At 45.6% G+C, this 27,861-nt stretch overlaps 1 protein-coding gene across 16 annotated transcripts in view; it reads left to right on the top strand.

Annotated features, from left to right (window-relative positions):
• Positions 1-27,854, top strand: part of adgrb3 (adhesion G protein-coupled receptor B3) — a 195,366-nt gene extending 167,512 nt beyond the window's left edge. For 8 of the 16 annotated variants that reach the window (XM_029119714.2, XM_029119715.2, XM_029119713.2 and 5 more), the window contains 13 exons: positions 7,496-7,646; positions 11,124-11,193; positions 12,421-12,487; positions 14,721-14,806; positions 15,785-15,883; positions 16,910-17,081; positions 17,560-17,673; positions 18,016-18,105; positions 20,150-20,189; positions 21,814-22,607; positions 23,346-23,381; positions 23,995-24,099; positions 26,537-26,725. In XM_029119714.2, the coding sequence (XP_028975547.2) occupies positions 7,496-7,646; positions 11,124-11,193; positions 12,421-12,487; positions 14,721-14,806; positions 15,785-15,883; positions 16,910-17,081; positions 17,560-17,673; positions 18,016-18,105; positions 20,150-20,189; positions 21,814-22,607; positions 23,346-23,381; positions 23,995-24,099; positions 26,537-26,725 (2,013 nt within the window). Of the gene's footprint in view, positions 1-7,495; positions 7,647-11,123; positions 11,194-12,420; positions 12,488-14,720; positions 14,807-15,784; positions 15,884-16,909; positions 17,082-17,559; positions 17,674-18,015; positions 18,106-20,149; positions 20,190-21,813; positions 22,608-23,345; positions 23,382-23,994; positions 24,100-26,536 lie in introns of all 16 variants that reach the window. The other 8 variants (XM_029119721.2, XM_029119717.2, XM_034292485.1 and 5 more) reach the window with 5 other exon arrangements.
• Positions 27,855-27,861: the final 7 nt, after the last annotated feature.

Here is a 27,861-nt window from a genome sequence, read left to right on the forward strand (position 1 = left end):
CCCCTCGGGGTTAAGTCATAAAAAATGCCTATCTTGCCATTTAATTTGCCAATATATGGATTTAAATATTCTCACCTAGGCTTTTAATGCCCGGCAATGCAACACGTTAGGTCTGTTTCATGTCATGCTGCTTGTGTATAGAATGTGTGAGTGCTTTGTGGCGTACTGATGCCATGATCTTTTAACATATACTGTGAAATCAGTAAATACCAGTGTTCTTTTCCACGCCTTCACCACTGCTTTGTTCTTTAAAGGACATTAGTGTGCTAAAACGGCCAGTGAGGCTGGGCCTGACTGAACCTTTCGTCTGAAGCTCCCATTGTTGAACCGGATTTCTGTGCATCTCCCTCCCCTGTCCCTCCCCACCCCCTTTCCTCCCTGACCAACTCCTTCGTCCTCCCTCCCTCCCTCACTCCTCTTCTCCTTTTCACATCAGACCTGGGCCCGGCTTCCTCTCGTTCCTCCGTTGCCATGGATACAATCACAGTGGGCTCAGCGTCTCTCTGCAGTTTGCCTTTCTAAAGGGCAACATGCACTCTGGGCTCCAGCGACTTCATCCCTCTGTCCACTCATCCCTCTCTATCTCTCTACCTCTTCCCTGTCCATTCATTCATGCGCACTGTTGCACTGTTGTGTTTTATCTTTCTTTTATCTATCCATCAATCCACTCATCAAACCATCCATTGCGGTTTAGTGGATTTTCAAAAAATACTGTGACCTAGGGCAACATATTACGTATGGAAGTGTTCGGCTGCCACTTTGAGGGCATGAGGTTACCGTGGTAACAGAGGGAACAGCACTTGCTTCTGCAGGAGAATTTCTTCGAACTTGCTAGCTTGAATGTGACTTTCGCATTCACATTTTCGCTAGCAGTTGCTGTTTCAACTAGAGATAACGCTGAGCACCACCAAGCACATGAACAAAACTATGTAAATATCTCAGAAACACTCCCTTTAGGAGGTTTTGGGGGTATAAAGTAGGAATGGAATGACTGTTCAAATGTTCCGCTCCCACAGCCTACAGTTCAGTGTACACATTGTTGCTGCGTGTGCTTAAAATATTATAGCTATTAAACTAAACGTAGGAAATACTTAGAAAACATACATGCTCGATTTTTCCTTTGCTATAAATTTCAACTTCTATTTACATGTATTTGACTCGAAAAAAGCAAGTTAAACACCAGCCTGGTATAGGCTACATACCCCTGTGCAAATGGACATTCCACCCACCAGTGTCAACATTTACCTGCATTTGGCAGTGTCTGTGTGTAGGACATGGTGGTTAGACTTCAATATGGACGCCTATTCTGTTCCTTCTTTTTCAATGGTCAGTAGTGTGTGTGTGTGTGTGTGTGTGTGTGAGATATGCTTCAGCGTGGATACACTGCAAAGCCTGTGAGTGATATGGGGCAACGTGAACACAGAGCCTTGTGTCCAACTGCTAGAGTTCCTCAGAGTTCATCAGGACTACCAGTGAGTTGGACGGAAAATTTGAATGGACCATTGGACTGTGGGACATAATGGCTAAGTCTGACCCGTTTTCCACACAACACAGCAATACTGCAAGACACTATTTTCAGCACCACACAAACACCCACACATGCACAAACACACCCACACACACACCATGGTCAGCGGCCAGGCACTGTATATTGAGCACAATCAAACACCTTGTGGAATTTTCCACTGGCAGTAGAAGTGGGACACTTTAGAACGGTGTTGTTTTCATCGTTCCCCTCAGGACTCCCTGCACTCAGTAAAGCAGCTGTGATGAATGTCCCAGGTCTCCAGAGAACATAGAAATGCTATGAATAGAGCTGACACCATTCCATATTCTGCATGCCAGAGAGGCAGTCCTACTGTATCTATGATTGTACACATCTAGCTGAAAGGTTCCACAAGATTTACCTGCTGAAATTGGCCCAGCAGTCTGTACTGAGGTGTTTTATTTACTGTTTTGCCCGCTAGGTCACACTCAGCGTTTCTACCTGCCGATAATTTAGATCTAAGACAGTAGCTATCACCCTGTATTACAGAAATAGAACAAAGAGAATGGATGTCTCACTAATGTGTGTATTGAGGAAACGGCGTAACATGGTGTTTTTCTCCCATTCAGATAATTAAAGTCTGAGATAAAGCATTCCCTTCCGATGCATGACGTAAGCCAGGTGAAAGACTTATTGTCATCGCAAATGCATGTATTGAACTGAAAGAAAAGAACGCAGGCTTTTTTCAGGTGTTTGTTCACATTTCCATTCTAATTGGCCTCGATCTGAGGCATCTGTCACGTTGAACCAAGGACGACCAGCATTAGGGCCACGTTGTTTGGCTGTTTTGATTGCGTTTAATCATCGGCTCACATAAAAACTCCCTTCGTCTCTTTAAAAGTTCTCTGATGAATACATTGGGGGGGGGTAATCAAAGTCACATAGTGCTTTGCAAAGAACACCTGTGTTGCACAAGACCAGAGGCATGGAACGTTGTGTCACTTCAGCGTCAACCGTTGTCAGACTTGGCCGTGTTATTAGCGCCGATGCAGGCGAGCATCAGATGGTGCACGCGCGTGTTTACAGGTTAGAGCTCAGCTGTGTGTGTCGTCTTAACTGGAACAGCATCTCTGTGTTTGTATCATATCAGTAGTTACTGTATAGGGCCAGATGGCACCGTTGTCTGGGGAGAAATTCACATGGTCTTTGAAGTGCACATTTCCTTCGCTCCTCTCTGTCTTCCACAGACATGCACACAAACCTGACGTGCACGTGAAACCTGTACGTTTTAGCCTAAACCTAAGCAATGATGCCAAAGCCAAAATGTAACTCAAAACCTGTAGGTTTTAGCGTAAACCTAAGCAATGATGCCAAAGCCAAAAAGTAACTCAAAACCTGTAGGTTTTAGCGTAAACCTAAGCAATGATGCCAAAGCCTAAAAGTAACTCTAAACCTGTAAGTTTAAGCCTAACGCATAATCCGTAAATAGCCGTTCTCAGGGTTTACTGTCTTTGTGGGGATTTCTCTTTCTCAGGTTTTACTTTCTTTGTGGGGATTTCCGGTCCACATTTAACATAAGACCTGGATAAAACCCACAAGATCCACTAATTAGTTTATTTCCTTAATGGATGTTTTCTTACAGTACTGTGCAAAAGTCTTAGGTAATTTAAACAAAAATAATAGTAATTAATATTATGATATATAATAATAATATATACATTTATATAGAGCTGCAGAGGAACAGAAGGGCTAAAACTAAGAGACCAGCGCAAATTGAACGCTTCTGCTCCTCACTCCAAACTTTCCTTTTCAACTTTTTTGGAAAGGAAAGAAAAAGGTGCAGTGGTCTCTTCATTTTTTCCGGAGGTGTGTATATATATATATATTTTTTTTAAACACTTACTACCCAAATAAATGGCCTTAGTTGACTTGCACAGTACTTTATTTCTACTAGACTTTATTTCTCCTAGACTTTATTTCTACTAAACGTCTCTAAGGATTTTCATAGGAACACGTCCTTCAACAAGTATCCAGAAGGATGCTTCCAAATCGTGACTGAAAAGCCTAAAGGAGATTTTACCTGAGGGGGTGAGAAGACACACACAATCATTCAGCTGATGTTTTAGAAGACAAAAACAATTTCTCCACATAGACAGTATTTCAAAAGGACATTGGCGCTCTGTCTTGATCTATCGCATGGGTTTTATGAAGCCCTTTCCATACGGGAGACACGTACCTGTGCTTCGTCAGTGGGGAATTCTGGGAATGTGAACATCCCCAGCGGATGTTGGGAGCTCTGTCCCAGTGGGACGCCAGACAATCTCCGCGTCGGCACGGACCCTGATTCAGACTGTCGTCTAGACCAACAGAGCGGTTCGTCAGGTTCATGTTCTCAATTCAGAATTCAATTTGAGTTCTGTCTACGGCAGACTGCTGTCCTGCTGCATGCAGAGACAGGGTTTGATTTGTTTTGCAACACCTAGCTCCGGACCTGTTTCACAGCTCCGCCTGCCTGTCTGCTTTATTTACAGTGTAGACACTTCCTGTTGTTTACTGTTCTCCCTGGTTGACTGTTTTACCTACACCGCAGAGACCCCCTTTACAGTCACAGGAAGAGGTGGAGGAAGAGATCATGTATGCACAATGTACGTACACACTGAAGGCATACCTAATGTATTCATTAATATACTTTAATGAGTGTGGATGTATATAATCAAAGGGGAATCGTATTGTTCTAGTCAGTTAAGCTCCCCAGGTTGTGTGTGTGTGTGTGTGTGTGTGTGTGCGCGCGCACGCATGTGTGCATGCCTGAATGAGTGGGGGGCACAGGGTAGACCATAGAAAAAAGATTTAGGACAATTTAATAGGATCTTAATGGAGTGGAGGCAGGGTCAGCTGTGTACTCTGGTTGCTAGGCAACTCTACATGATAGTGAGTGTGTGGGATGCCTGTTGACTGCTAGACAGCTGAAGAACAGAGGAGAAGAGACGGGAGGGAAGGAGAAGAGAAGAGGAGAGAGGGGGGATGAAAGGAAAGAAAGGAGAGGAGAAGAGACGTGCTGAAAGGAGGGAAAATCTTTTTGGCCCGATTCGCATATCGACCCACTGGTTGAAGGAAGCCGCTGCTTTTTGTGGGTGACCCTATGGAGAGTCTACAGCAACGACCAGATTGGATGTCTTTGTCTGCAATCAAGGAGGTTTAGGGGATTCGTATGACCGAATGTGTGAGACACGGGGAGGGACCATTAGGGGGAACATAGCTAAGACCCAGCAGGGAACCAGATTTGACAGGAGAGGTACTGACTTTAACCCCCTGCCACATAGACTATTGCAGCGTAGATGCTGGGTACTGAGAAAGGGGGAGGGGCCCGAGACACTGTGACCCTGTCCGAAGGTACCGCCTGACAAGGGCCACTATGCTACCCAGTTTGCTACCCAGTTTGCTAAGCATAGGCCCATACCAAACATAGGGACTTCATTTTGTGCAAAATAGAGATCATGGCCTGGAGTAATGCCAAGGTTTTTTCACACGTTTCATTTTTGGATTCAAACGACTAATTGTATTGTCAAATTAGACAAAAAGTAAAACTATTCCTGGCTCAACCACAGCTGTGTGAATTTCATTATTGGCCATTAGTTGACAGAGTTTCAGATTTTGTCTAAATGTGGTGTCTTTAAACTGCATTAAAGGTACAATATGCAACATGCCTGTATATGGCTTTTCATTGGTCGTTTCAATTGAAGAATCACATCACTCAACATGTTTTTGCCGGCCCGCATAAGCAGAGCCGGCCAAAAAGATTGAATGACCGAGTGAGTGACTGACTACCCCTTGTTAAATAGCGTAGTGGTTAGAGACACGGACTGGCAAACAAGAGCTCCCCCATTTGAATCTTGTCAAAGTTAAAACAGATTATGCGTTAGGATTTGTTTCCGGATAGACAAAAACATTTCTGGCTACAACCTTCAGTAGCTACGTTGTAGTAAGCCTCAACTAAAACTGTTTAGGGTTATGTTGCGACTGTTTCTGGGGAATTTTCGAAGTACACATCCGTGCATGCTTTTTGGGGTAATATTGGCAAGATCACAACCATGCGGGCAGTAAAAGAGTAGGGGTTTCCACGATTCTCTTGTCTTTTCACTTGACAAAAAAGTCAGTTATCGTCACATATATTAATAGTTATTGTGTCAATGTATCAATGTCACAAATGAAAGAATGAAAAATGAACTTTGTTTTGCATTGAAATTAAATAGCTTTGACAGTGTAAAGTTCATCTTCAGTCTCGCTAGCAATTCTATGAGTATTCCAAGTAGAAAGTTAGTAGATACTAGTAAGCCTATTACTGGCTAATAAGCTGTTAAAACGGCCAGTGGCAAAAGCCATACAGTTCATAGCTGCTATTTGTTGAGGAACTTAATTGGAAACAGTCAGTTTAACACAGTGCTTAATGGTGTTTAGTGAAATATTAAAACTTAGCGTGACGTTAATGCCTTACAAAATGATCTTCTGTCGAGATGCTACTTCTGCGACACTAAACAAATAGCTCCTTGGCGTAGTGGTTAAAGGCATAGACTCTCAAGTGGGAGACACAGGTTTGAATCCAGTGAGGGCAACAACATCCATCAATTTTAATTGTTAGGCTTGCCTGGTTCCTTTTTTGGTTTTTAAATCAAGTATATTACTGAACTAAAGAGGGTGGCGGGGTTCACGGTAAATGGAATCAGTCCCCCATGGGTGTTTGCAGGATAGTACAGTCAGGAAGATTGGCAGTCCTGGAACTGTGAGCCACTGACACATGTTCAACTGTTCCCCCGCTTTGTGGAATAACACCCAGATTACCATAGCTATAAAAAAAAAAAATTAAAAAGGAAACGGCGTAATCAGAGAGTGGTTGAAGTTACATTAGCTTAATCCTCCCGCTACCCACTGTAGATGTCTGGTCCCTTTCACAAAGCGTCTTAAATCTACTTCCTAATGCCATAATCCTTTTTTTCACGGATTCACAACCACATTTGGGGTAGTTCCGTATCTGCTTACTGAAAGAATAGTGATGGACAGGCCCGGGGGTGCCTTGCCGGGGGAGGGGGGGGTCTGGCTCTGCACAGGACAGAGTACGGCAGAAGTCACAGGGAAAGCAGAGGAGAACGTGCTGATGGTTCTGTGCTCACTCCCCTCCTCGTGGGGGAGTTGAACCCATTCTATGACGCTGGGCCCACGACACACACACCCACACACATGCACACACACACACCCACACGCATGCACACACACACACTCTTCCTGAGTAGTGTTCTTGACCTTGCCGCACGTGTCTTCCTGTTCAGTCTCTGGCATGCTAATCACTGTGCGGTGCAGACGGAGAAATGCAGAGCTGTGGCTTTTGTGTTGGGCAGTCTGCCGGCCAGCCACCCAGTCAGTCAGTCAGTCAGACTTGCTCTCTGGCTCTGATCGTGTGCTGCTGCCTGCCTGTTTTTCTTGCTGCTGCAGTCTTGTAATTCAAACTGACTCTCTTTATTCACTCATTACTCAGGTCAGGGTGTCGTTAGAAAGGATGTGCGCCTAGCAAACGAGTAAGCCATTTAACCAAAGCTCTTTTCTTTTAATATGTTGATGCTGTATTTGTATACGGTAGTTCTCATGGCAAATGGATTACATGTTAATGAGGCATAATGAAATAGTAATTTTGTCGGATTTTGTCTGAAATGAAATTGCAGTTCAGAGCCGCTGTGTTTTATACCTGAGTAATACCGTTATATCACACAGCGCTGCTTTTGTGACTGCTGTCGCAGTATCAAGCCGCGCTGCGTTGTGGGAATCACAGAACTGATAGGTACAATTCTTCTCATTATCGTGGCCCATGAGCGCATGCTGATCCAGGATCAGGGAGCCCCGTGTCCCTATTAATCATATTCAAAATGATCCAGACTGTAAAGTTCTCACTCGAGTTCCCCAGCTGACTGTTTTAGTGCATGGAACCCAACTCCTCTCGTTCTCTGACTTGGTCAACAGGGTGTCTGCACGATGACGACGGCATTCCTGCACTTCTTCTTCCTGGCGTCGTTCTGCTGGGTTCTGACAGAGGCCTGGCAGTCCTACATGGCTGTCACTGGGAAGGTCCGCACCAGGCTCATCAGGAAGAGGTTCCTCTGTCTGGGATGGGGTGAGTGCTACAGAACGTGTTCTTTTTTTGTATTGAATGTGTACCGGTAGCCGCGGACAGCCAGCCCGCTTCCAAAAGCTTTTTCGAAAATGACTGTGTTGACCAATCAGCTCTGGGAAAGGTCCCACGTGAAAAGGTGGCGTGTGATTTGTCCATCGACTAATGAACTGAAAAAGACAATTTAAGTCTGTGTCTCTTTCTGGGGGGGTTTTGGCTGTCTGTTTCCTTGGTGGTCACGCTGAACGGTATTGGTTCCTTGGTCAGTCTGTTTTTAAAGGGGCACTGTGGAATCTAGGAATGTTCTTTGGACAATATTTTACTACACAAATAGTTTGTGTTATTATTCACATAGTATTCGGTTAATCAATATACTTTATTTTTTATTACCGTTACAACAGTTCTACTTAAGTGCTACTACATAACATGTGTAGGGGTGGGTGTCGTTCTCATGTAACATCGGCTCAGTGACCGTTCGTGTGAGAAAACAGCGACAGCGTATATGAAGGAATCCGTGTGGTTGACACGTAAAACTCGGCTACAGAACTAGAAGACAATATTTATCTAGACGTAACATTCAGTTAATTGGATGGAAGAGTCTAGAGAAGCTAGTCAGCTAAGCTAGCCTGCTCTTTGCATAACTCACCGTTTTCTGCACTCAAACGTCTTTCGATTCCACATCCAAACTCTACGTAGAATTTTGTGGCCACATTTTTTTTCCATAGTTAACATTCATTCAGTAGGCCTAAATATATTCCATCACCCCTTGATTTAACTTTCATCCACTTGTTAATATTTGCGTCATTCTTACTGACTGGACCACTCCACACTATTACCGCTTTGATTGATGAATGTCAACAACAAACAGGTGTGAAGGAGCGCATGTTATATAAACTACTCCAAAACATATACCCTTTTAAATGTCATGGTATGTTGTTATATGTACAAATGTAACATTTCTTTTAAAAAATTTTGATAGATTTTAACATTATTTTGAAAAATAACAGTCAACAAAAAAATACATATATGTAAAAAAGAAATTGGGGGGTAAAATTGAATAAACACAGAAGTACTCAAGTGCTAAATTAGTGCCGGGTGTTCCAGTATTCCACTATCCCTGCCCATCCCTGGGGAAGTCCTGCCTCATTTACCAGACTGAATTAAAACAATAACATGACTTGTCTCCTCCTCCTCTTCCCTTATGGAGCCAGGCCTGAACAGTATCAACTAGTCCTGGGTGGATTAGGGTGGGGCTGGGGGTGGGGCTGGGGGTGGGGCTGGGGGTGGGGGGTGGTACTGTGAGTGTCTAAAGCGAGCATGAGGAGTCGATGCAAACTGATAGATGGACTGGCAAGAAAGTTCAAATGGGAAATATCTCAGGCACTCTGAACAATTTCATACTAAAATATATTTGATACATGAACTTAAAACATGAACTGCAGATGTCCCCGGATTATTTATGCTGTTAGGACAGTGAGCATCTTTAAATGAATCTCTTAGCCCAGTTTCAGCCTGAACTAAATGCCCCTGAAATCCCCGCTCATGTTTGTCACTCGTCATCTCATGCACCCCATGTTGATTGACCAAGTCCCCCGAGGGGTCCCAGACTCCCATGTTGGGAACCACCATCTCTACGATTAGTTCTGACTCCACAGATTCTGTTTCTCGGGTCTCCGTTCTGTCTCTGTATCCGTCACCAATTCCGTTTTCTCTTTCGCTTTCCCTCTTCCTCACACTCTGGCCTCCCTGGGTTCTTTGAATGTCTCTATCTCTTGCTTTCATCTCCATCTCTTGCTCCTCCATCTGGGATGTATTTGGGATTCTGGTTCTGACAGCCAGGTGTCTGTGTTGCGGTGCTGTTGTTTTCCCTTAATTCCAATACCCACGGACCTGTGTATGTACTGCCCCTGGGCCGGGGAAAGATTGACTACCTAACCCAGGTTTTTTTTTCCTCACAGGAGTTCACTATGGACCGTAAACTGCATAAAGCTATAGTATATATTCAGTACATTCTGAATAGAGAGAGATTATAGAAGACATTATACATTATATATTAATATATGAAAAAGAAAAAAATCATACATATTACTTAATTTCATCATTTTCCTCATTGCCAGTGCTGCCTGACCTCTCATCCAAGAAGCACTTACTTATTGCAATTCAAAAATCTCTTTTAGAAATCCATTTCATTACGTAAGAGCCCACACACTCGTTCCTACTGTTACCTAGCAACAAACAAGTTTCTTTCTCTCTCGTTCCTGAGTGCAGACAGTGAGGGATCTTTAAGTGTGCATGTGGAGGTTGTGTTCAGGCTCTCGATGTTGGACGTTGCACGTTCACGGTCGTGTTCGTTAAACAGGAATTTATGTTCTCAGTCTGGTTCCTGTTAGTACACGGAACTTCGCAACGAGAGGAGGAGTCTCTGTGGAACGATTTACGGTAGACCCAGCAGTTGTTAACGTCTCTTGTTGACTCATCCGTTGCGGCATCTACAGAATAATCCATTGTAGAGTCCTTGCAGGATCATGCACTGCGGCGTCTCCGCAGGCTCGTCCGTTGCGGCATCGCCGCATGCTCATCCATTGTGCAGCTTCTCCGTGAAGCACAAACCAGAGCCAGAAGCAGGAAGCTGTTTGTTAAGAGAGACGTTCAACCAATTGTACAAGAAGCATGACTCGACAGTTCTAGAACATACTGCGTGTTAAGCACGGTGTGTGTGTGTGTGTTGGGGGGGGGGGGGGGTTGGGGGGGGTGCTTGTCTTGTTCAGATCATAAATTGCACCTTTGTTTAGTAAATCACTGTCGCTGTGTGTGCTCAGCATGATGAGTGTGCAGCGCAGAGCGGTGGCTGCTGGGTGATTTATGCTGTAGCTCCACGCATTAGAAAACACTTTGACTGTTGCATGCTGGGAGAGCCTGACCACAAGGTCCCAGCCTCCTCTTCCACCACCCGATCTGACGGCATCGATAAATCCTTCCCAGTCCGTGTATTTTGCATGTGTGTGTGTGTGTGTGGGGGGGGGGGGGGTGGTATGTTCCCAGGCCGATCCTAAAGGGAAGGTGTTAATATTCCGGGCGCACGTTTGGCCGGCGGGAAGGAATGCAACAATCCATAACTGCGATCCATACAGAGACGCTGTAGAGTGGAAACAAGACCTAAACACCAGAGAGGGAGATCTCCAGAGTTGTCTTTGAGGGGTCGCATTCATTGTTGCTCTGGTGGCCATTTTGATGCTGTGAGCCTAGCCTGCACAGCGCTAGTTAAAAACAGTATACAGCTTTATGCTGATTGGAATTCAAATCAGGAGAATGGACCCATACCCTCGGTTCTGATGGCTATCGTTGTTTTCTGCTTTCTATTTCCCTAATTACAAATGAGAGAGTTAACCTGCATGTTCCGCATGAACACTCAATGGCATTGAAAGGAGCTTCTAGTGCTGCCTTTCTGATTACTCATCTGTTTATGCTCGTCTTTTTCAGGATTGCCTGCCTTAGTGGTTGCCATCTCCATGGGATTCACAAAAGCAAAAGGCTATGGGACACTCCAATAGTATGTTATTTTTTTACATCTTTTCCAGTACATAATTCTCTAGATCCCAAACTGTAACCAATCAATCAATCAAATGTATTTATAAAGGCTTTTTTACATTAGCAGTTCTCACAAAGTGCTTTTACAAAACTCTATGCTGAAGCCCCAAGGAGCAAGCAACAACAGTGCTGATGCACAGTGGTTAGGAAAAAATTTAGGAAGAAACCTAGAGAGGAACTAGGCTCTGAGGGGTGGCCACTCCTTTCCTGGCTTTGCCAGGTAACCATTTTCAGAGCACAATTGTAGTAATTAATAAATGCATCTGGACTGTGTCCAGAGTCTATAAAACATAATCCAGGTCCGAAGCATGACCAGATGGACAAGGACAGGAACAACGGGGGGAGGAAAGATCAGTGGAGTGGCAGCTGGAATCGTCAGGTATTGTCTTGATCTGCAACAGAACCAGGAGGACTTCGGGCAGGGATAGCTACGAGTTTTTCAAGCCTGGTACTCTGGAGGCGTGGGCCAAGACCTCATGTCCTTCTAAGTTTAAACGGAGCAGAAGGCAAGGAACATTTAGAGAGCACATTCCCTAGATTTGTGAGGATTTACAATGGAGTAGAACTGATAAGGAGTGCCGGGGTTCTCGATAAGGAGAAGGAGAACCCCGGCACAATAATATAGCAACATAAAACCTTGGGGCTGAGACCTTGGGGATATTCGACAGGGCCCAACAGGCAGGAAGTCAATATTTACCCACACTGCCAAGCATTCTGGGTGGACTTAATTTTCATACACAATGTTTTAAAACCACCCAGAAAAGGTTTCTGCATCAACAGAATGAGATAATTCCAGAAAAATCCTTGTGATCATTCTTGTATGGCAACAGTCAGACAAAGCTTTCAGTTAGTTTAGTAACCCAGACTAGTGTGACCCCTGAAACCCAAAACAACCCAAGACCCCGACAATCCCCCATTTTCCTTCTGACCACCAGCTAGATAATAATACATGAACAACGTTTTGGTCTTTAGCGCGTTACTGTCCGGTGGAACGTTCTGTAGTATAACCACTGGACTGCTGTACTCCCTGGGGACCCAATGACCCAACTGTATCCACTTCTGCATCATTCATTTGATTCTGGGTGATAATTTCTTTCTGTGGAGTTTACTGGCCCAACTCTCTCTTCTTTTCTCGTCCTCCTCCTACCTCCTCCCTCTCCCCTCTTCTCATCTCCTCCTCTCCTTGCAGCTGCTGGCTGTCTCTAGAAGGAGGTCTCCTGTATGCCTTCGTTGGGCCGGCGGCAGCAGTGGTCCTGGTGGGTACCGTGGCGTTTCAGTCATTATCACCGTGTGACGGTACTGCACCCAGGTGCACGGTCGTTTTCAGTATCTCGCGCCAAATCACGTTCTGAAGGCTAGGACGTGGCGAAGAACGGAGTCTAACAAAGACTGGTCATTTGTGGCATTGTTGGTTATCAGTGCAAACGCCGTGGCTGGGAGAAAGGTCTCTTCTCAGTACTCATTACAATCACTGTCGAGCTTTCCTTCCCAAGCCTCGCCGGCGGAGAAGCGGCAGGCACCGATTCAATAGAACACATTTGATTCACCCCACGGGGGGAAATGATTGGCGAAGCGGGTGTCACCGTGACAGTGGTTTGTCTAGGAAGGTGCCTTTGCTTTGAACATTTAAGAATCTACTGTCAGCCAGACAAAGGCTCCCAGAAGGCTCTCGTGGTGGATTAAGCAGGGCATAGAGGGTCTGGCGTGTTAGTAAATGTCACCACTGTGAGCCAGCCGTCCAACCCCAGAGGTCACAGTCCATTGCAACAGCAGTGGAGAGTGTAGGGGGGGGACGGGGGGGGACGGGGAGCAGGAACAGCCAGCAGTGGAGAGGGTGGGGGGGAGGGAATGGAAGGTAGGAACAGCCGGCAGTGGAGAGTGTTGGGGGGGAGGCAGGAACAGCCGGCAGTGGAGAGTGTGGGGGGGGGGAACGGAAGGCAGGAACAGCCGGCAGTGGAGAGTTTGGGGGGGGGAACGGAAGGCAGGAACAGCCGGCAGTGGAGAGTTTGGGGGGGGGGGGGCAGGAACAGCCGGCAGTGGAGAGTGTAGGGGGGGGAGGCAGGAACAGCCGGCAGTGGAGAGTGTAGGGGGGGAGGCAGGAACAGCCGGCAGTGGAGAGTGTGGGGGGGGAACGGAAGGCAGGAACAGGAACGCCAACAGGATAGCTAATGACGTCAGCAGCTTATTGCGTTTTTTAATGGAGGCATGCAGTGGCCCAGGGCCGCGCTACTCTCTTCATTATAGTGATACAACATGTACTGTCATGATGAGCCAAGGGTCAGAGGGTAGCCTGTAGTCTCCGATTGGGGTCATGATGAGCCACGGGTCAGAGGGTAGCCTGTAGTCTCCGATTGGGGTCATGATGAGCCACGGGTCAGAGGGTAGCCTGTAGTCTCCGGTTGGGGTCATGATGAGCCAAGGGTCAGAGGGTAGCCTGTAGTCTCCGGTTGGGGTCTTGATGAGCCAAGGGTCAGAGGGTAGCCTGTAGTCTCCGATTGGGGTCATGATGAGCCAAGGGTCAGAGGGTAGCCTGTAGTCTCCGGTTGGGGTCTTGATGAGCCAAGGGTCAGAGGGTAGCCTGTAGTCTCCGATTGGGGTCATGATGAGCCAAGGGTCAGAGGGTAGCCTGTAGTCTCCGGTTGGGGTCTTGATGAGCCAAGGGTCAGAGGGTAGCCTGTAGTCTCCAGTGGTGTCTGAGATCGCACGAGTAACCAATTGGAATGTCTGTTTACTTTGTGTATTTAAATGTATTGACCACAAACATACCCTGTTCCCTCTCATTGTAAAAGGCAGTCCCTTTCAGTCACTCTATTAACAGGTGAACATGTAACCTTAGGCCTGTGAATACATGTTTCAGATTATTTATTCTTTATTAACAGGTGAACATGTAACCTTAGGCCTGTGAATACATGTTTCAGGTTATTTATTCTTTATTAACAGGTGAACATGTAACCATAGGCCTGTGAATACATGTTTCAGGTTATTTATTCTTTATTAACAGGTGAACATGTAACCTTAGGCCTGTGAATACATGTTTCAGGTTATTTATTCTTTATTAACAGGTGAACATGTAACCTTAGGCCTGTGAATACATGTTTCAGGTTATTTATTCTTTATAAACAGGTGAACATGTAACCTTAGGCCTGTGAATACATGTTTCAGGTTATTTATTCTTTATAAACAGGTGAACATGTAACCTTAGGCCTGTGAATACATGTTTCAGGTTATTTATTCTTTAGAAACAGGTGAACATGTAACCTTAGGCCTGTGAATACATGTTTCAGGTTATTTATTCTTTATTAACAGGTGAACATGTAACCTTAGGCCTGTGAATACATGTTTCAGGTTATTTATTCTTTATAAACAGGTGAACATGTAACCTTAGGCCTGTGAATACATGTTTCAGGTTATTTATTCTTTAGAAACAGGTGAACATGTAACCTTAGGCCTGTGAATACATGTTTCAGGTTATTTATTCTCTATAAACAGGTGAACATGGTTATTGGCATTCTGGTGTTCAACAAGCTTGTCTCCAGAGACGGGATTCTGGAGAAGAAACCGAAGCATCGAGCTGGGTAAGAAACTGTCTACAGCAGAGAGGGATCTCTGTCGGTTTATGTTTCTGTGAACTGTAGAATGTCTGGAACGGAACGTCAAACTGAGAAGAAATTCACCTATATGAGATATACTGTTACACAAAACAAGACATATATTATGTTGAATTTGGGTGTTCACTGTACTGTTCTGTATAGCTCTCATGTCTGCATTGGCCTACTTTGATAGCCCTTTACATCACATCTTAGCTTTATTTCTCCTTACCACACACACGCAGAGACACACCTTTTATGTGGAGATTAAACCTATTTCTTGTATTTGGCTGTTGGGAAAATAAGAGGCATGAACACAGAGGTCACATTTCTCTGCAGGATGATGGGCTGCATGTGTGTGTTTGTGTGTTTCTGTGTGTGTTTGTGTGTGTTTGTGTCTGGGGACACAGCATGATAGTCTTCTTCATTTGGCATAATCAGTCCATGCTGAAAATCCTTAAAAACGGCAACAAATACTAGGCTGCTCCTCGTGTTAGACTCTGTTCTGTTTTATTTTTTTATTACATTTTTTATTCCTCCATGACAGCCCAAACACTTTGTAATTGTCTTAACATTGTCTTAATGTAGGTAGCCCACTGGAATATGACAAGTGTGTTGAGACAGCCGTCAGACCTTCTGTGAACCAACCTCTTGTCTCGTTGTTGTTGAAATGCTTTGACCTACTTGACTGACGCTATGTTGGGATTCGGTTCCCAGAGAGGTTTCAGGCTTTTCTGTCATCCTCTTCTATGTTACTCTATAATCCCCGTAGACTTAATCTGCCCGACCACAGCTAATAGGAGAAGTTGTGGACGCTGATCCATCATAAAAACCCTGAAGTTAGGACAGCGTAGACTGTTCTTTCACTGTTGTCCTCTTGTAATATGAACATGAGAAGTTGAAACCCCTTGCTAATCTTCACTAACGTTGGTTTCTGTCCTGTCCTTGTCGTTCGTTGTCCCGCAGGCCGATGAACGAGCCCCATACAGGATTAACTCTGAAATGTGCCAAATGCGGCGTGGTTTCAACGACAGCCCTGTCAGCCACCACAGCCAGCAACGCTATGTAAGAACTCTGTTCTCTGCTATAGTGCATTTATACCTGAATCAATAAGATTAGCTGTGTGTGTGTGTGTGTGTGTGTGTGGGTGTGTGTGGGCGGGCAGGTGGACAGACGACAGTGTGAGCGTGTGTGTGTGTGTGTGTGTGTGTGTGGGGGGGGGGGGGGGGGGGGGCGGGCAGGTGGACACACGACATTGTGAGTGTGTGTGTGATTACAGTGTGTTGCAGTCACAGCCAGGGAAGTGTAAACAGATATTGTATTGTACATTCTGGTTCCTGCCTGATGGTTGTCTGGTGGTTATCTGAGGGTTGTCTGGTGGTTATTTGATGGTTGTCTGGTGGTTATCTGATGGTTGTCTGGTGGTTATCTGATGGTTGTCTGGTAGTTATCTGATGGTTGGCCGGCTCAGAAGAGTGTGAAAGGAGCGTCTGGTCCAATCGGAGATCCTGTGTGTTTGTTTGAATTATGACCAGGAAGAGCAAATAATCGTCAGAGATATGGTATAGTTAACTGGTAGTGCCTTCCTCAGCTGAGCCACAATGGATGGATATTCTGGAGAAAGACTGTTCTAGCTGTGGCAGTGTACAGATCCGTTGGTGTCCTGAATGTTTACAGACAAAACAACAGCTTGTAGTTTCAGAGAATGTGTTCCTATGTACTATACTGCAGGCCTCATGTGTTTTTTGTAAGCCTTTCTTGTGGTAGACTGGGTGGTAATGTCTTCCATCTACCAGAGAGGGAACATAATGGGATATTATATAACATATTATGATATAATGTGATATAACATATGATGATGTAATGTGATGTGACGTCTGCCAGGTGGTAATACAGACTCCATTCTCCTGTCTGGACCTCCTCCCCCTCCCCCTCTTTCACCTTCCCTCCCCCTCCCCCTCTCTCCCCTTCCCCGTCCCCTCACCATCTCTGCCTTTCACCCTCCCTCCCCCCGCTCTCTATTCCCTGCACCCTCCCTCCTTCCGTCCTCACCCCCTCCCGCCTCCTACTCCCCCTCCGCCTGGCCCTCAGGGCCTCTCTGTGGAGTTCCTGTGTGGTTCTTCCTCTGCTGGCTCTGACTTGGATGTCAGCGGTGCTGGCCATGACAGACAAGCGCTCCATCCTGTTCCAGATCCTGTTCTCCGTCTTCGACTCGTTGCAGGGCTTCGTCATCGTCATGGTACACTGTATCCTGAGGAAAGAGGTGAGGGGTCGTGGGGCGGGGGGGGGAGGATGTTACAGATGTGGTTGTAGTATTTCAGTGGCTCCTGTTTGTGGACGCCATAATGAAACATGTCAGGGAAAAAAAAAACGTGTGTTTTTTATTGGACCAGTTCACCTTGACATTTTACCCGTGGGTCCAAATAACCCAGCACCAGTTCACACCTTCTGTTAATACGGAATAAGAAAAATTCCTGTTAATCCGCGCCTCCTGTTTGGAGAGTTGCAGTAATTACTCTGATCCAGCGGACGATGTTGCAGCGGGGGGTCAACAGTTTGGGTCATTTGTAGGGTCCTGCTCTATTCAGCAGAGGCCTCAAAGCCCTGCACAGTCACATACTCACACAGTATATTTTACCCGGTCCATAATGGCTGGTCCCCAATGTCCTGACGATGGCAGGCCAGAAACAATGACACACGGATGGGTTTCATTGTGGTAATTGTGCCTTACTTTTCCCCAGGTCCAAGACGCTTTCAGATGTCGGCTCAGAAACTGCCAAGACCCCAGAAACTGCCAAGACCCAATCAACGCTGACAATACCGGAACGTTCCCCAATGGCCACGCGCAGATTATGGTAACCGACCCCCCCCCCCCCCCCCACCCCCCCACCCTGACTCAACCAATCGCCAATGTTTGCTTTTATTTATTTCCTAGTCAAAAGAGCAAATCCTGTCTTTCACATGAGTAGCATTTGTCCGTGTGGAATAAGGCAGCGTTCTGGAATGGCACCACCGTTATTCCCGGCGTTCCCGGCGTACATTGGTGAACGGGGTGCCATTTCGGGGACGCACGCCACACTGAGATTTCAGTGGAAGTGGATGTTGAGGTGTACGTCTGACTCCCGGCACAGGGCCAGACTGGACCGTACTGTGCTGGCTCTGGCTGGGATACATTCTTGTCACGTTGTCCTTTCCAGTATGTTTCCAGCGACTGTGGCGGATGTGAAGGCAGGCCAGTGCAGTACGGCTCGGCGGCGATCGGCTTGGCCCAGCTCAGTGGGAAAAGGGTATAGTATTCTATAAACGCCGGGGGTGGTTGGAGCTCTGAATGCTGGTTGGCTGAAAGCCGCGGTGTATCGGGCCGATATACCGTTGTAATGAGCACGGGGGTGGGGTGGTGGGGTTGATGGGGGTGGTGGGGGTGATGGGGGGGGGTGCATTACTGTGGTAATTACATTGGTGAAAAGCTTGTAATTGAACTACGGCTCCTCAGGAATATGTGGTGTGTCACCAATATACCACGACTAAGGGCTGTACCCAGGCACTCAGCGTTGCATCGTGACTGACGGTCCTTGGTCTTGGAGTGTTGGCCGTGAACCACGACCCCTGTGCCATATTGCTTTAATATACCCCCGAGACAAGCATTCGTACAAGGGTCGCAATCAACTTCCGATACCATTCGGTCGATTAGGGAAGTAAAACGAAATTGCTCTTCCGGTTTCCAGTCTCACTGAGCAAGGGTTGACCTTCCAGGACGGGCTGAGTTTTAACGGAATGACCCCTGACCCCGCCTCGTCTTCCGTGTGTTCCCAGCTAACATTACAGATGGTTCCGGTCTGGAGTGTTGAAGGCCTGTCCGCATCGTGGGCCATGCTAGCCAACAGGGCACCAGGCAGAAATATGTCACGCTGTTCCATTACAGGGTGTTTTGTGAGGTTGTCAGCTCCAGCCATAATTGAAAAGGGCCTAAAGTAATGTTTTCCCATAATTATCGATGACTCACCCGGCTGTGTCCATGCCCTCTGCTGACCTCAATTTAACGTCATAACGGAGGTATCTGTAATTTGCACCCCAAACCCCCGATAGGGAGCTATGGCAATCATTTAAATGGCTCCAGCGTTTTCCCTAGTGTAACCCACTCTGGGTTGACCTCTATTTAACATGGTACTAATCACTTTATCAATCACTGTTTTATTCTTCCATTATTATAATGACGTCTGCTGGCTGGATGAGGCGTTGTTACACAAAAAGCCAGGTGTTAAACTTCAATTACACACTCCTTAATAAATTACACACAAACACACTCCTGAATAAATTACACACCAACACACTCCTTAATAAATTACACACAAACACACTCCTGAATAAACACCCAAAATGTTTTGAGTGAGGAACAGAAGTGTTCAATGTGCAGTGGTCTATTAATTTTAACCCTTCTGTTCCTCACTCAAAACCTTCCTTTTCAACTTTTTTGGAAAGGAAAGAAAAAGGTGCAGTGGTCTCTTCATTGTTTCTGGAGCTGTATGTATGTATGTATGTATGTGCCCCAACCCCACTCCAGTCACTGTCAGAAATCACACGCACACACACACACACACGTTGAAACATCATCGCCTTACATTTCTAACTAGCACTAATGCTAAATCAAATTGTTTCCTGACCCTAATCTCAACCGTTCGTTCTCTGAACCCAACACTTTACCCAGAAATGTTTTTTACACTGGGGACATATATATGTTAGGTCAAGTTTGTATATTCCAATTCATATAGTGAAACATTACACATTTGTATTCCAATATCCTAATATTCCTTGTCTGGCACACTTGGACCACACAAGAGTGGGTGGAGGGCACCTCCATTCCCAGACCAACCCCCCCCCCCATTCAATACAGAAATCTGCTGAGGACCGGCCGGGATTGCTTCTCAACCACACTTTTAGTGCTTCAAACGCACTTTTCCTTGCAGGCGGGGTTAATTGATATATTGTTAGTATGGGATGCGTTGGAGAATAGCACTATTGGCTTGGCCATCACTGAGCCTGACGGAGACAGGTCTGCTGAAACCACTCCTTTTTTAACAAGGAGGTTTATAGTCTTATATCAATCGTATGTCAAAGCTTGCAATATGGGATTTTGCTATTTCTTTGCTAATACATTTTTTGCTACTTCTCCTATTTAAATAAAACTCAACATTGAATATAGCGTAACCTTCTGTAGCTGGGGAGGCCCTGGGTTTCATTCATGACATGATTAATTCCACATCCTGTTCTGTCAAAGCCAACATTCACATCTGACCGTATTTTCATTTCTTTTCTAACTTCTTCCTCCGACAGACGGACTTTGAGAAAGACGTGGACATCGCCTGTCGATCAGGTACAGTATCAGTGTCATATTGAGCTCCTGATTACTTGGCCATAGGAAGTCAAAGCCCTGAAACAGATACAGACGTTGAAGAACAATGACGTTTATCAGCCTCTTTGTGCATGTTGTCAATTGACATCGGCACACAATCCTTGGGGGGATACAAAATGGACGACGGGAAAACATGGCTCTGTTGCCCTGCTTCCCCTAATGACTCATGTTGTTAAACGATTTATTTTTAGAGTGTAGTAAGTGTTTGGCTTTGATAGGGAAGAGGAAAGTTGAGGCTGGGTGTTTGTGATTCTGCCCTCTTATTTAAAACTTTTTGATGGGTAAATTAGGCAGACTGATTTTGATCATGTGCAATTTGGCCTTATTGCTGCATACTGCAACAAGCTTATACTTGGGTGGAGAGAAAAAAGTTCATACTGGAAGGAAATGTGTCTTCTGCTTCTGATGTAGACTAAGCCCAAAAAAATACTAAGATCGTAAATAGGAAAATCAGAACGGGAGTAAATACTTTTCCATGGTACTATATAACAGGAATATACCAGGAATATACCAGGAAGATACCAGGAAGATACCAGGAATATACGTCCCTTTAACCACTCTCCACCTTTCACCATGCTGCGCTTGGGACAACCCCTCACACACACGTGCACACACTCCCACAGGCACACACGCACTCAGATAAAAGATCACACAACAATCACTCACACACACACCAAATCACACACACACACACACCCAAAATGACGCACGCACACACACACACACACACACAGACGCACTCTGGCACACACAAAACTCTCGACTGCTGACCTTGTGGTCTCCTTGGTCTGTGAACAGGTAATTCCCCTGTGAAAGACTCAGGAGGCGAAGATTAAAATTGCCCCATAACACCTCTGTGCATCCCAAATATTTCCCTATACCCTACCCATTGTACTAGTTTTGATCAGAACCGCATGCACTATTCATCAAACAGAGGGCCATTTGGGATGCAGGACTCAACTTTGCAAGGTCTGAGAGCAGTACAGGCTGTTCGGTCCTCCCCAGAACAGGTATTTCCTGTCTTCTGACCAGGCAGTTATAGAGCTAAGAGCTAACCTCTCCTGATAATGTGTCTGGGGTTTTATTTTCCTTCCACGGTGAACAAATCCTTCATAAAAACACAGGTATGGGGTAAGTAAGTATCAGGGATTTCGGGTCAGAATTGGGCGGACGTTGTCCTTTGCCCTCGGTGAATGCTTGTAAAGTACTCCTCAGAGGGTTGGCTGCTTGTCTCAGCCCTGTACCTAGTTACCTCAAGCACATCTGATGCTTCATGGGGAAGCCTCTGAAGTAGTGTCCCCATGCTCTTTGGAGAGATCTGCATTATAGGTAGCTAAGCTCCAATCGTTCCATTATTGTGATGAAATAGTCCTTTGTTTCTATTTCTGTCCTGGCATTTTTATTTCTATCGTTTGCATCGACACAGAAAATAATAGCCTGAAAACAGTAGTTTGAAATCTGCAGCAATTATCTTATGTCGGACCGATCAACAAAAAGGTCAGAGGCACGACTGCACACACGCTCCACGAAGACAGACCTTGGTGAGTTGTCAGCAGGCTCCGTTAACTCCCGTGTCTCTCCACAGCCCTGCACAAAGACATGGGCCCCTGCCGCGCCGCCACCATCACCGGCACGCTGTCCCGCATCTCGCTGAACGACGACGAGGACGAGAAGAGCCCGGAGGGCCTGAACTACTCCACCCTCCCGGGCAACATCATCTCCAAGGTGATGATCCAACAGCCCGGGATGCACCTGGGCCCCATGGGCGATATGGGCGAGGGTTGCCCGGGCGACGGCGTCTCCGACATGCGCCGCACCGTCTACCTGTGCACTGACGGCGCCCTCCGCCAGTCAGACCAGGACGTTGGCGGGCACGGCGGGATGGGCGGCGGTCACGACATGGCCGGCCTGGGGGGCCTGGGGGGGCCCTCGCCCCAGGGCCAGATGATGGAGACAGACTACATCGTGATGCCGCGGGCGGCGGGACCGGGGAACTGCAACACGCTTCCCACCCTCCTCAAAGACGATAGCTCCACCAAGATGGGCATGGGCGTGGGCATGGGCGTGGGCATGGGCGTGGGCATGGGCATGGGCGACACACTGCCACACGACCGTATGACGCAGCACTACAAGGTGTCGCCAGACTTCGGCCAGAGCGGCATCGGAGGGATGGGGGGCATGGAGCACATGACCTTGGGGGGGAACATGGATCAGAACCTGCAGCAGACGTACGGCCCGGGCGGGGGGCAGGAACACATGCAGCAGAACCTGCCCTTTGAACCCCGCACCGCCGTCAAGAACTTCCTGGCCGAGATGGAGGAGAGCGGAGGGCTGTCGAGGAGCGAGACGGGCTCCACCATATCCATGAGCTCCTTGGAGGTAGGCGCGAGAAGGTCGCGGGTCAGGAGGGATGCAGACTGACGTCAGATGTTTTTCCGCTGACCCAAACTCTTTTCCTGAACCTGACCTAGTTCTCCTGACGTTACTTATTCAGACGTACTGCTACTTCTCACCTGCTACAAAAAGTAAATGACGTTAGCGGGATCCAATCTAATTAAAACCATGGGAGAAGACTTTATGTGATGGTTTAAGTAAAGAAAGGCGCTTGTTTTACGGCTATGTTCTAGTAAAAAGACTGTTGCAGAAGTAAATAAAGAATACATTTTTAGCAATGTTCAAGTGAGAATATTTTCAAATTGTTGCTGTATAGTAATGAATTTAGAATTCTCAAGGTGATAACCCCCTCAGGTTTCTCATTAAGCAAATAGGCATGTCAGGGTGTGGTAAACGGCTAACATTACCACGACTAAGAGCTGGTCCGACACACTGCAATGCGGCAATATTACACAGACTCCCAAGGTGCCTTATTGTTATTATAAACTGGTTACCAAGGCAATTTGTTTTGTCATACCTGTTGTATACTGTCTGATATACCACAGCTTTCATCCAATCAGCACCTGAACCACCCGGTTTATTATATAATGAAACCTGTGATGAAGTAAATGTTTTTTTGTGGGTGCTTTGGTTATCATTTTATTTTTTTTACTATTAACATAAGCTATATTTTATGCACTGTTATGTTGTCTAATGATCTGCAATATGTTCTTGTCTTTTCAGAGAAGAAAATCACGCTACCAAGACCTAGACTTTGAAGTAAGTGAAATGTAGCAGTTAGGAAAGTGCATGCTTTAGGCTTTTTTTGTTACAGTAAGGAAAGGTCAATTTGTTGCATTTGTGTTCGCCCTGCCCTTTAATTTACTACTACTTTGTATAGCACTTAAGCTTATTGGAGTAACATGGTCTTGACACAGCCCAGATTTATTGATGTGTGGCATAGTTAAGGAAAGAGCAATGCTGTCAAACTAAAGCCGAGCAGGGCAGCCAATTCTCATCCCTTTCATTTTGTTCCTCCTTCATTGCCTATGTACATCCACTGGCTATAAGTTGATTTCAAAACTGCTATGCTTTTTAAAATCACATGCACATTTCACACCTGACTTTGCACTTTGTCAATGGAAAATATTGCATTTGCTAACAGCCCAAGACAAAAACGTCTCACACAACCTTTTTGTACGATGTTTATTTGATCATCAAATTGGCCTTAAATTATATATGTCTCAACTGGCTTCTGTGATATGCCCAGTGGCAGGTGAAATGCTGATCAGAGAAGGTGTGTGGGGTGTGAAGACCAGAGTACATTGCATTATAATTTCCATCATTTTATTGGCTTTGATTTTCAAACGAAACGAACCCCTTGCACTTGCAGAAAGTCATGCACACCAGGAAAAGACACATGGAGCTGTTCCAGGAACTGAATCAGAAATTTCAAACCCTGGACCGATTTCAAGACATACCAAATATGGGCAACATGGTGAGTAATAACAGTAACAGGAAAATCAGCAGTCACACTGAATGGTGATGAAAGGGAGAGCTGATTGGTCAGCGGTTGGCTGTTGTCGACCAATGACAGATCCGGAGGTGGTCCGGATAAGGGGGTGATTGGTCCAATTCGAGAACAGAGGAGGTTTGCATCCGGGCAGATAACCTTGTTTAGAAATCCATTTGTTGAGCAGCGCAGTGAGTCATAGAGTGGATGAACAGTGATCCAGCTGACCTGTTCAGGTGGAAGACCAGGCCCTATATGTAGCAGGCCAGCCAGTTGCTGCCTGTCTTCGGCTACAGGACTGCCTCTGAGGCACACCAGGCATATCTCACCACGGGCTGTCTGGGAAATCACTGGCTCCCACTGAATTCATGCCCCATGTCTCCTCACCTCCTCTGAAGGCCTCCTTCTCGGCTGTGTTGAAGGAGAAGATCCCACCTACGAAGGTCTTTTGCGCTGTCTTATCTGCCCCCCCCCCCCCGAAGAAAGGGTTGTCAGTCAGACTGTAGAGAGAGTGTCTTAGAGTGATTAGAGACGGTGTAAAATGGGTCTCCGCCACGGCGATGCGTTCCGGCGTAACAGTCGGTCAGACACGGGACACGGCCGCTGGGGATTTATCAGCTGTCCTCTGCACTGTGTCATGTGAATACAATACTGGCAGAAATTGGCTTGTTGACCAAAACGCACCCGGGCCAATTGTTGTGCGAGGACCGACACAGGCGGCTCGGCCTCTGAGGCAGGCAGGCCCGGGGATCCACTGTGTCGTGTTACACGGCCTCCCTCCTCACATTTCAATCAGCCCCGCTGCACAGCATCATCTGCAGCTTGTTGCTTGGTAACAGCTGCAGGGATCTTTGTATAGGACACGATAACCACACGCTAGTGGAGGTGCCAGGAGAACCTTGCAGGGTTCTGATAATTGTTTCTTTTGTCAGGTTGAACGGGTTCCTCAAGGAGCCACTCCGAATAACAGACTTGGATGACCCTATTTTGACTTGTTTTTGTATTTTTTATTGTGATGGCAGGGGTTAAAAAATACGTTGTTTAGGTGGCGACCTATCAATTTGAAGGCGTAGCTTATATCTCTTTCTTAGCCACCCATCAGTAAACGCCATTCCCATTTAGATCAGCTGGTAGAGCATGGCACTGACACTCAGTAATTTAAGTCACTCTAGAAAAAAGCGTCTGCTAAATTAGTCAATAAAAATACAAAAAGTAAAATCATGTCCACCAAGTTCAGTTTGTACATTGCAATATATATGTTAAAAAAAAAAGTTAAACAGACGCTTTTATCCAGAGCAATCTGCCTTTAGATCCATACTAATATTAACATGCATGTTAATATTAGGCTCTTAAGGACCTTATACATTTATTTTAGCCTCGTTTAGGACGCAACCTCAATGCGCTGACAAGACCACACAACAGATTAATAGGAAATGCTCTACAGGTAGATCAGAAACATCTTAAAGCCAGGCCTCTACTAAGCCACGCCTCCGCCATTAAAGATTCCTCCGAAACCCCTCAACTAATTAATCATTCGCAAGAAAGAAAAAAATTCTCAGACTCAGGAAGTGCGGTCAGGTTCCTCAAATCACCACTAATTCTAATAGTGCATCTCTTTTGTTTTTTTTTGCTCCCCCCGCCCCCACTTGATTATTTCTTGGAATACAAGCGCTGCAGAGCTGGCTCCCCTGTGTACCTCTCTTAGACAGTTTGTAAGCGTCAGTAAGCTCGTATCTACACGGTAACGCCACAGCAAACAGGCGGAAACACAAGTCCTCTATGGCCCGTTTTCAGCTGTAATGGAATACACTATCCATCTCAATTCTTCCATGATGTAGCTTTACCATATTATGCACATTTTATATAATGTCATTACCTTTTGTTACCTACGCTTTTCACAGAACCATTACACCCTTAATATGCTCTACGAGAACATTTGTCGTGGGGAACAGGGGCCCGGAGGCTACGGGTTATTATTCAATATCTATTTACAATGCATTGTTTGGCTACACTTTATAATAACTTTCATGAATAATCCATTGGAGCTTTCGCGTATATACACGTTTATAAATGTTCCAAGACGTGATGAAATACAAACGTGTTTATAAACAGTTTTCTGGGCTTATCCATGAAAGTTAGGATTTACCGATGTTACCCAATGTTTAAGCAATGCAGTCATTTAAAAAGAAAAACCTACATGGAACTGTTACTCATTTGAGTGAGGCATGTTACCTTCTAATGCATCTTGCTCCCGGTTCTGTGCACATTATTATGGAGTATATCGTTTAGAACCTATAGTGCACTTTTCACAGTTTCCTGGTGGCCACAATGCATTCCAGATGATGTCCCCTATCTATGTCCCACTACAGTATGTCCCTGTCAATATACGCTGCTAACCCTTTTCCCGTCACATCATCCCCAGGACAAGGCCATGCCCAACAAGAACCCTTGGGAGAGCTACAACCCAGCCTGTGAGTACCAGAACTACGCCACCATGAATGTATTGGACCCCGATGCCAAGGACTCCCTGGAGATGACCGCGGCCGAGTGGGAGAAGTGTGTCAACCTCCCCTTGGACGTCCAGGAAGGTGACTTCCAGACAGAGGTCTAATGTGGTCCCGAAAAAAACAGGAAATGTGTCCAAAATGGCTTCCCTCATTCCTCATGTAGTTCTCTACTTTTGACCCAGACACATGGGGTTCTTTTGAACAGGACAACGGTTCTGGTTTAAAGTTGTGCACTGTATAGGGAATGGGAGTTATCCACTTTGGACGCACTCCAGGAAGGAGACTTCCAGGTCTGAAAAAGAACCAGGAAGAGGAAAACCAGGAGTTAAAACGATTACCAGGAGCAGGAGGAAGCGTAAAACGGATGTACTTTGCACTGAACAAATCGACAGACTGTTGTCACAGCCTTGGCCTATGACATATCTGGATTACGAAGACGTCAGGGACATGATGTGCCGATACAGTTTAGGAGGGAATGGCAGTGGAAGGGAAAATATATTTAAAAAAAGACAAAAAACATCCGTGTTACCTTTTGTATTCTCACTAGTGTACTTAATAGTGCAGTGGGACAGCCAGTTGGGTGTACAATATTTACCATAATGTGTTTCAGAGTAACCATGGTAAGAACAGTCGGTTCAAAAAAGGTGAAAGTCTTTCTAGATGAATAAACCTCAGCAAGCTAAATGAAGACATTTGTGTCGTGTCAATCCCAGCTTCACTGGGTCCAGTTTTATATTTCACAGAACTGGACCCTGGAAGCACTATGTATATATTTATGCAGGTTTTTAAAAAGTTTATAACAAGTCTGTTTGGCCATTACTACACTTTTTACTTTATAATATAAAAGAAATTATCGAGAGAGAGAGAGAGAGAGAGAGAGAGCTGCAGGCAAAGAGGATTTTCTGTTATATAAAATTGTTTGTCAAAGCTACATTCTTCATTGCTTTAAATGCAATAAAGGTAATACTCACTTTTATATGAATAATATATTTCACAAACTTTAATACTGCAGAATCTTGCTTGAAGAATCGGCAAAAACTCTTTCATCTGCAGCCCTGTATAAAATATTTAAAAATGAAAAATGTTGTATGGTGTAAATAAACTTTTGTCTACATATGTTTTACTTGTGCCAATTTATTTTAATGAGAAAAAAATGCCAACCTGATCAGGAGTTATAGCGTTATAAAATGTTAACATTTGAACAAGGAATGTAAATAAAAGAGAAAATATGTTCGTACTG

The sequence above is a fragment of the Esox lucius genome, chromosome 5, assembly GCF_011004845.1.
Source record: "Esox lucius isolate fEsoLuc1 chromosome 5, fEsoLuc1.pri, whole genome shotgun sequence".
Classification (NCBI taxonomy): domain Eukaryota; kingdom Metazoa; phylum Chordata; class Actinopteri; order Esociformes; family Esocidae; genus Esox; species Esox lucius.